The sequence below is a fragment of the Engraulis encrasicolus genome, chromosome 1 (assembly GCF_034702125.1).
Source record: "Engraulis encrasicolus isolate BLACKSEA-1 chromosome 1, IST_EnEncr_1.0, whole genome shotgun sequence".
NCBI classification, from domain to species: Eukaryota; Metazoa; Chordata; class Actinopteri; order Clupeiformes; family Engraulidae; genus Engraulis; species Engraulis encrasicolus.
In genome coordinates this window covers 53578061-53588044 of record NC_085857.1, presented here as the reverse complement: position 1 = coordinate 53588044, position 9984 = coordinate 53578061, and the positions used below count along the sequence as shown (strand labels likewise).

At 41.5% G+C, this 9984-nt stretch overlaps 3 protein-coding genes across 3 annotated transcripts; all 3 read right to left on the bottom strand.

The window, feature by feature from the left end:
* Positions 1–1588: 1588 nt before the first annotated feature.
* LOC134454935 (histone H3) lies at positions 1589–2501 on the bottom strand. Its single transcript, XM_063206024.1, has one exon. The coding sequence runs from the start codon at positions 2120–2122 to the stop codon at positions 1712–1714; it is 411 nt and encodes a 136-aa protein (XP_063062094.1). The 5' UTR covers positions 2123–2501; the 3' UTR covers positions 1589–1711.
* A 2568-nt stretch (positions 2502–5069) lies between these two features.
* On the bottom strand, positions 5070–5526 carry LOC134454977 (histone H2A-like). The gene has a single exon (XM_063206056.1). The coding sequence runs from the start codon at positions 5494–5496 to the stop codon at positions 5119–5121; it is 378 nt and encodes a 125-aa protein (XP_063062126.1). The 5' UTR covers positions 5497–5526; the 3' UTR covers positions 5070–5118.
* A 1507-nt stretch (positions 5527–7033) lies between these two features.
* On the bottom strand, positions 7034–7807 carry LOC134454896 (histone H1-like). The gene has a single exon (XM_063206007.1). The coding sequence runs from the start codon at positions 7750–7752 to the stop codon at positions 7159–7161; it is 594 nt and encodes a 197-aa protein (XP_063062077.1). The 5' UTR covers positions 7753–7807; the 3' UTR covers positions 7034–7158.
* Between the last annotated feature and the right edge of the window lie 2177 nt (positions 7808–9984).

Sequence of the window (9984 nt, the reverse complement as noted above, 5' to 3'; positions counted from 1 at the left end):
AATTTTATCTACTTGGAATACCAACTTGGTCCTCCATGTTATGTTTATGTTCGAAGTGGACGCCTGAAAGCTTTGAGCAAGTGTAAGTGCAGTATTCAAAAATCAAGAAAGAAGGAAGGAGAGCAACATAATCATCATTGTGATATGCTTCGATTTAGCCATGAGCAAAACACGGTGTTTGTGATTGTCGTGATTCGTGTAAAAAACGACTTTACTTACCAACTAAAAACACGCTTACTATCAATGTCTGAAATAACCCAAACCAAATGTAGGAACCCCAACTGATCATGTAAACCGTCCTATTTGAATATAGCGTCCATGGTATAACACATGACATGATAATTCATTGTTAATCGGGTGGTGCTCACCAGGTCAGTCAGATTGGGATTGCGCCTTCTATGGCAGTTCAAAAACAGAAGTAGGCCTACTTGCAGGGCGAGGTCGGTACAACAGTGGGGTGTTTGTAACCTGTAGCGATACGCCAACCGCGGTTAAAATACAGCTCGGCTTAATCAGCAACAATTGCGATAATTGGGAAAGGGAGGTACCAAAGAATATTTGATAATAGAAATAAATATAAAGTCACCGCGCTTAGAAACCACGTCACTCCTGCGCCAAGTGCCAGAGAATTGAGGATTTCACCCAGGTCCGCTCGTGTATTCCTAGTCTATATTTATGCTGCATTCCCCAGAGGTAGGAGCTTCCTAGTAGGCAACAAGAAGGCAGCTACCTCCCACTTGAAAGCGTTCCAATCAGCAAGTCAAACAAACTACAAACATGGAGGGACAAAAACTACATATCCATTTCTCAAAGATGTCAGCAATGTAAACAACATCATGTGTTATTTTCATTTAGCCGCATTTCATCTTTGAAAGACGAAATGTCAATATAACTACACCTAAGAAAAGTTAACAGGCTGTTTTGCAACCGTTAACCTGTCTGAATCAACTTTATTTGTCCATAGAATGGTGATGTGCAACATAAACTATTCCTAAAGCCTGGCTCAAACTACACGACTATCGCGCCGATTCTCGGCTGAAAACCCCCCTTACGACAATCGCTGGAACGTTACCCCCCAGGACCATCGCAAGCGATTGTCGGGAAAGATTTCCTCGTCGTGAGTGACGTTCTAAGATAGAACTTTGGCAGCTCAAAGAGTCGCCGATCGCAAATCGTAGAAATCAAACAGTGTTTGATATTTGCGACTGGAAATAGAACGTCGGGCATTGTCTCGGTGGCTGCGAGCAGCGACAAGATTGACAGTTGCGATTCTCTTCTAGTGTGCGGTGCACCCCGACGCCAAAATCGGACACACAATCGCTAGTCGTGTAGTTTGAGCCTGGTTTAACACTGTGCGCTGCCATTGCTGTGATGACATCACGATAGTCAATGGGGCGAAGTCGGTTTGCTTCGCTTTTGCCCCAGCTCGCGACTTGAACATTCCGCTTCAACAGGCGTTCCAATGCATTTCAGCAAGTAGGAGGTCAGAAACATCCCATCTCCCAACCCTGGGGAATGCACCATTAGTCAGTCCACCCAATACTTTACATTTTTGATACTTTATTTTAGAAGTAGTCATTTCCTCACGCTTCTCCTTGTAGGGCTAGCACAAACTATGAGGTCCCGCGATACAATATTCAACGTGGAATTTGCAGTTTAAAGTGCATAGTTGGTGGCTCTTAAAAGAGCCTTTTGTTTATCAATTAATAATTTAAGCACGCTCCCCACGGATGCGGCGAGCCAGCTGGATGTCCTTGGGCATGATGGTAACCCTCTTGGCGTGAATGGCGCACAGGTTAGTGTCCTCGAACAGGCCGACCAGGTAAGCCTCGCTGGCCTCCTGAAGAGCCATGACTGCAGAACTCTGGAAGCGCAGGTCGGTCTTGAAGTCCTGGGCGATTTCCCTGACTAGACGCTGGAAAGGAAGCTTGCGGATCAGGAGCTCGGTGGACTTCTGATAACGACGGATCTCCCTCAAGGCCACGGTACCGGGCCTGTAGCGATGGGGCTTCTTCACGCCGCCCGTAGCCGGGGCGCTCTTGCGGGCAGCCTTGGTAGCCAGCTGCTTCCTTGGGGCTTTGCCGCCAGTGGACTTGCGGGCAGTTTGCTTGGTTCTTGCCATTGTTGTATAATTGCTTCTTTTTCTCTAAGATGAAAACGAATGCAAAATTGTGGACCAATACCCGGTATTTATGGGCCAGCGTAGGAGCCGCCTTCGATTACGTCATCCTCATGCTTGTTGCTGATTGGAGGTTGGCGTTCCATTTCCAGACCGCGCCCAAATTCCGCCAAACGATGCGCGCTAGAGTGGAATCTCATCAGAATACACACCAACTAGCAAAAACATGATACTAGTCTCTTGGAATAATCCCAGTGACAGTTGAACCCCCCAATTAATCAAATTCAGGAACGAACGATACACTGTGTAGGCTGTGTTGTGGTTTAATCATGGCGTCAAAATATCTCCAGTGGCTGGCAACTAAAATGATATATTTTATTCTAATATACTGCCCTACAAAGGCTAAGCGCAGTAACTACGCCGCCATTGAAACTGAGAAAAATGACCTTAAAGTTTTCGTACTGGCCAGCCCAGCAGGTTTCTGGTACAACAGTGGTGATGCTTTTAAATATTGCATTTATAGGAAGGAATTTTTTAAAGAAAAAGAAAAGTTTAAAAAATATGACCTTTGACCTCAAAAAAGTAGAAAAATCGTAGATACTGCACTTAGCCTTTGTATAACGTGACTAATTAGAACACTATTCCAAAGGCTAAGTGCAGTATCTACAATTTAGCTATGTTCTGAACATAACATTTTTGAATTACTTAAGCATTTTTATTTTATTTTTATTGGTTTGTGGTTTGTTTATGTCAGTTTATAATTGGGTGATGTATTTAAATTGCACATTAGCTTCAGTAATCTTTTTTTTTTTTTTTTTTTTAAATGTCATATTGCACAGTTTCATGTGAAATATGACATGAAAGCCTATACAAATAAATTACTTTACAATTACAATACACACTTTTAAGCATTTGGGATGGTGTTCTTTGTTATATTTGGTTTTCTAATGGCATTGATATCACTGGACATGCAGAACACAAATACACACAACCATTTGGGTGTCAACTTTAACCCATTTTAGCCTATGCCCTTTTTGGGAAAAGGTGCCCTCTGCCTATTAAAACTTAAACATCACCCTTGGCCGATGCCCGATACGGAGAAGCCGATATTCAGGGCCGATAAAAATGACAAAAATCAGTATCAGTAAAAAAAAATCCTATACCATCACCTTTTCATCACACCATAACGTGAATAACAGGAAAATAACTGTCATGTACAAAGCACACTGAGGAACTAGTTTTTCAAGTGTCTGTAGCCTACACAGTATTATATCGACCTTAAAAGGAATACATGACACATTCAAAGGTGGCTTGACAGTGGTACAATAACATAGAACTTGACTGTAAATTAGGAAAATGTTGGGGATGACCCCAAGATTATAATGGGTGTAAATATTTAGGCCTATTTTTTCACCTGTATACTTTACTTGATTTACTAGGGCCTTTGGACTAAGCCCATTTCACTAAATAAATCAATCAACTAAATAACAATAACAAAACAAAATAACAAACCAAAGAAATGCAAACAAAATACATAGACAACTAAAACCATTTCCTTAAACCAAACCCCCTTATTTTCATATTATAACATGGGCCTACATTGCAAAGAATCCCATTGAAAACACCCCTGTCCAAAATGGTTTGGTCCATCAAACTGCAGACACCCCCTCTATTTTACTCTGATTGGAACATTTTGTTGCTGAATGAGGAAGTGATAGCATGCCGGTGACCTGGTCAGTTAAATGTTACAGAAATGTTTTACAGTATTTCTAACCAAATAAACGTCTATGACTTCAAATAGCCAGTTTGCAAGTTATGTTTGTTACTCATTAGAGATCGCTAAACAGATGGAAGTTGATAAATGAATGACGCTACGAAATGCACGTTTTGAAACGCGGTGGAAATGAAACACTGAAACATGCTGGTAGGCACTCGTTACAACGCTAGTTCTAGGTACAAGTTATGGCAAATGCGGGTGACAAATGACAGAACAATGAACCAGAGAAATAAAAACAGTAGTTTACTCTTGTTGGAACGGCTGGTTGATTGCTCAACTTATGCAGTCTGTGCTTGAAATCTGAGGGTGTTTGTGAATGTTGTCTAGTTACTTGATATTTGCATTACTCGGATGACAGACTGCATCTACTGAGCAGCCGAGTTAACTGAACGCATGACTTCACAACCTACTGCGTTTAGCCTTGGCGTTCTACTGTGTTGCGAGCCAGGCGAACAAAGGAAGACCGCAGCAACTACACGTACTGCGTTTAGCTTTAGTTTTTTTAGAATGTTCGAACCAGTTGAACAAAGGCGACCGCAGTAACTACCACTTACTGCGGTTAGCCTTGGTTTTAGGTTGACTTTTGTAGTTACTGCGAAATTGAAACATTAATATCTCTAAAACGGGACACATTTGGACCACAAAACTTTGCCACAAAATAAATAAGGTGTTATTAAGGCCATTTTCAGTATAAACTCAATTTCGACAAAATATGTAGTTACTGCGTTTAGCCTTTGTACGGCAGTATATAGGAATATATTATATCCTGATTAAGGCTCATTTCGAGTGTATATGATACTCAATTGGGAGTTTTAGTTAGTGTACCCATACACACAGATATTAATATGAAGCCTCGTCTATCGAATACACGCATCATAGTATTTAAATCCATAGAAAAGTCAAAGCTGTTTTAGATCAAGAAAGACTACGGTCTATACAGCTTTAGCAGTCATACGTGGCATTGGTTGTGTATTTTGTATTTTCTAATATACAATCTGATCATGATCTTGTCTGAGTATTCCGGCCGCTCATAGATATACACGCCAAGAGCATTTAAATTACATTGACAATCAGCATTCTGTAATACCAGTGTTTGTTAACCGACCATTGTTAGAGACCATAGTCGGCTAAATTGAAGCAGAACGTTGGGAGGGAATAAGCTTTCAATTAAGATTTGGGTGGCTCTTAAAAGAGCCGTTTGTAGTCGTGTAAACCAGGGCGTTTATTTGGCCTTCTCGGTCTTCTTGGGCAGCAGCACAGCCTGGATGTTGGGCAGCACGCCTCCCTGGGCGATGGTCACTCCGCCGAGCAGTTTGTTCAGCTCCTCGTCGTTGCGGACAGCCAGCTGCAGATGGCGGGGGATGATGCGAGTCTTCTTGTTGTCGCGGGCAGCGTTGCCGGCCAACTCCAGGATCTCAGCGGTGAGATACTCCAGCACGGCAGCCAAGTACACGGGAGCACCGGCTCCAACACGCTCGCCGTAGTTGCCCTTGCGGAGCAGCCTGTGTACACGGCCTACGGGGAACTGGAGTCCAGCCCTGGATGAACGAGTCTTGGCCTTAGCTCTCGCCTTCCCGCCGGTTTTACCACGTCCACTCATGTTGATTTCCTGTCAGTATGTTACAGAAGCTGAAAATGATCAGAATGAAAAGTAGTAGTCACTGGCAGTTTATATATATTTGTGATCGCGCCGCTCATTCGCTGGCTTCAGAACGTGAAGAGCCAATCAGAGCGCATCAAGCCATTCTTGTGTTGTCTTTGTTTTCTTCCGCCTTTCCCGCTCCACACACAGTTGTATTTTCCAAACCAATGCCGTATGTTCCAGACAATCGCCATATCACTTTTTGAACATACAGTTCAGTAAAAACAAATACCAATATTCATGCTTTTGTGTATTCGGCATTCAAGCAAAGAAGATCAAGTCAAGTCAGCTCTATAAATGATAAATTGATTGATAAATTGATTGATGATAGTAATGTAACCCCGTGATTCAAGTACCGTAGTTGTTTTGTTAAAAGTCCCCATACCACTCTTTTTCACTGACAGAATGTCAAATCTTCTCCATGACTTTTTCATGACCCAAAGTGCATTTTCCATGACGGCACGGTACGTTTGTAGAATTGTGCATACGTTTAGGGCTAAATGTGATACTTTACCCTTTCCAATCTACTTACCCTAGAGTATGGGTACTTTGTTTTAACTGTTGAAAGTAAATGTGATACTTTGACCCTTTCCAATCTACTTACCCTATATAGTATGGGTACTTTATTTGTTTTAACTGTTCAAAATACTGTCAGTGCTGTGTACTGCTTTTACTGGCATGTATTTGGGAATATTTTTAATGGCTTGAAATTTAGTAGAAGCTAATTTAATGTTAAACAACAGGCAAAATTTCCCGATTTGATGGTATATTACTGTACTTTCAATGAGTTTTCCAGGACCTCTATGACAAAGGGAACTTTGAAAGTGCTAACGGAGACGGTGAAAACGCGTGTGAAAATGTAATGTAATACTGTGTAATATAATGTGTAATGTGATGTAATAATGTAGTGTAATAATAATGTCCAATAGAACTTTGGAACTACCCGAGGCCTCCTCACTGCATGTTATTTCCAAAGGCTTTGAAAGTGGAGGTAGTCAAACGGGCTTCTGCAAGACATGATAGCAGATGTAGGCTACCTCGTTTGGGCAGAACAATAAAATAATATCAAGATAAACAAAATATATACTGTGTTTGGAAATAGTCGCATAATGGGGTGTAAATTATGGAACACTTGACCTATGACAAATTGTTTAAATCTGGAAAAAAAATGTCGGAAAAAAATACGAGATAGCCCAACTACATACAAAAACCTTTACAGTAGTGGCTACAATAAAAACAGGGCCAGTCACTGTCCCATTAAATGTAAATTGTATGTATTATTTATTAACATTTTGTTTTTGGTTATGTTACTTAACTTTATTTTGTTATCAGGGTTTTGTGTAATGGACTATCGATAGAAATTAGCTATTGAAGTAATGTGGGTAGTACACCCTGCCCCATAAGTGTACTGTACATATGAATGTCCTGCTGAGAAGCTGAAGCTAAAATGATAAATACCATCATTTAAAATGAATACGGTAGCCCGAATATGAATAAGACGTATTAGATGGGGTTTTTTTTTAACCAGTATAGCAGTATTGAGAATAGTGCGCTTTGAAAGTGCAATTGGGCGGCTCTGAAAAGAGCCTTTGGGTTTACTTCATTCATTCCTCCACTGCTTTACTTCTTCTTGGGAGCAGCCTTCTTGGGCGCCTTTGCCGGCTTGGCCTTCTTGGGAGCCTTGGCCTTGGCGGGCTTCTTCGCCTTCTTGGGGCTTTTGGTGGCCTTTTTCGGCGCGACGCGCTTCTTGGCTGCCGCCTTCTTCGGCGATTTCTTGGCCGTGGCCGGCTTCTTCTTTGCTGCGGTCTTCTTGGGCTTCTTGGCTGCTGCTGGTCTCTTGGCTGCCGGCTTCTTGGCTGCCTTCGCCGCGGGCTTCTTGGCCTTCTTCACGGGCTTCTTCTTGGCCACGACCGGCTTCTTGGCCAGCTTGAAAGAGCCAGATGCGCCGATGCCTTTGGTCTGCACTAACGTCCCCTTGCTGACCAGACTCTTGACGGCCACCTTGACACGAGCGTTGTTCTTCTCCACGTCGTACCCGCCAGCCGCCAGCGCCTTCTTCAGAGCCGGGAGGGAGACACCCTTCTTGTCCTTGGAGGCTGTCACGGCTTTCACCACAAGAGCGCCGACACTCGGGCCAGCTTTCTTGGGCTTGGCGGACCTCTTCGCCGGGGCCCTGGCCGGAGCGGCGAGGGAACTTGGTGCTACTTCTACCATCGTCGATGTTGAGTTTTACTTTCTGTCAGTCTTCTACACGATCACTGAGTGAGGTGTTAATCTTCTTGGATAGTGCTATCACCGCATGGTTAGCTGTTATTAAACTTGCGATGAGAGCCGGGTGGACTCAACCACAGCAGCTTGCCGTGCACTCGCTTGTGTTACAATCATTTGTGTTTTCTCCTCTTGCGTTTTCAACAAAAATAATAACAACGGCATATAATTAACACCTGAAAGGACATCTGTCACGAAGAAGATAGTCTTAAGAACTGATTATATATAATTATGCGTAATATTTGGAGATATCGTATTTACAACATTATAGCAAACACAGGAATCGGTATGTTTTTCTGACCAATGATCTTCGTTCTGCCCAACTATTTTGTACATAGCCGTATCAAAATAATGTGCTGAGTACAATATAAACTATTCAAAAGAAAAAAGGAAGCCTTTAAAACTATATTAAGGTGATTATGCCCCTCTCTGTCGAGAAAACGTGTTTTAAAACTGTCCTTATTTAGATATGCAAAACACAAACTCGGTCGACGTTCAGTGAGTGTGTACGATTCTCTTCTGCTCTTTCAAACGCCACAAAATGTATTTTCTTTGTTTATTTGTGTTTTGTTGATTTGTTTGGTTGGATTTTTTTAACCGCATATGGTATTATCTTGAGGTAATATGGGGTTTTAAACCATAAAAACCCTGCATAAACCCTTTCTTTGGAATCTCTCTCATGTCATGGCGTGATGTTTTCACCAGACCTGAAAACCCCTGAAGACAGTCAGTAGGCTAAATAATCTTGGGGAAAATTAGCGGTAGGCTATCTTGTTCTTTGACTAGATGTATTTAGAATCATCTTGTACAATGTATAAGTAGTATATATTTTTATAATTGTAAACTTTTTGTATAATAGGCCATATAGGCTAGTTATACTGTTTAAGCCTTTTGATAATGATCTGAGATTTCAGATGATTTTGTCTCTGGGTTAAAGATGTCAGTGGCCCTGATCATTTACGACCGAAACTTTCCAAATAGTCCACAATCCAGCTAAAGCTTTAGTATTCTCACATTAGCCATCATAATTCAACTGCAGACATATTACAGACATTTAAAAAAAAAAAAAAAATTATCTTTTTTTTAAACAACTTTAAATCCTGTCAAACACACAGTTTGTTGACCCAGGAGTTAGCCTATCAGTGTCATGTCAATGTTAGCTACCCATCCAGCAGCACAAAGCCATTACAATGCACTGCAATACTGTATTGTACTGTAGCGTGTATTGTTGGATTATGGATAGGAAAACCATTAGTTTAGGTCATGTGAGAAGCGTATTGGTAGGCTACAGCTCATAGGCGTACTGTATGAAACTCAAGCCTCTGGACCCTAATCCGTCCCACAGTTTCATTTTACTTGGTCCGCAAGATCATATCAAATGTGTATTTCAGTTTGCATGCATACACCATTAAAACAAAATGTGTGCCACACATGAGAGGAAACAGGCCAGTGCCATGTTTAACTTCATACTGTATCTTCCATTCATGTATAAGCCTACTGTGTAACAAAATATGTAAGGCACATTGAACAACTATTTGATGGGTGTCTGTGAAATTTGTCTTCAAGCAATAACTATGTTATTTCACTTTATTTTGTATGAGGGTTTTGTGTTATGGATGGAAATTAGCCATTGAGCTAATATGGGCACATTTATTTATGTATTTTCAAATGAACAATTGCCCCATTAATATGCAAGATCCCTCAATTAAATTTTCATTTCCATCAACCTGCCCCAATTACAAAGCGTACCCTCTGTAAAAATCAATGTCCTGCTGAGAAGCTGAAGCTAAAATGATAAATACCCTCATTAAAATGAATACCCTAACTAGGCCTATATTTTTTTTTTTAAAGAAAAAAAGGAATAAGCAGTATTAGATGGATTTTTCTACCAGCATGTGGGTGGGTGGGTGCGTGCATGCACAATTTCGGTCCATTTTTTGGTACATACCGGTAATTGAATTTGGGCCGTGGCTTAGACACAGATTTGGATTTTTGCCCATTGAGAATTTAAGTTTGACATTTCAGGTACAGCTCATGTCGACAAAGCAGCCCATACTGACAGAACACCGGTTTCATTCAACCAGTGGGTGGCAGGCTGGAAGCAAAGCACCTATAGAGCGACAATGGCAACGGAAGTAATTGACTTTTGTATGGAGGAGCTGTCGATAGAATTCTGCA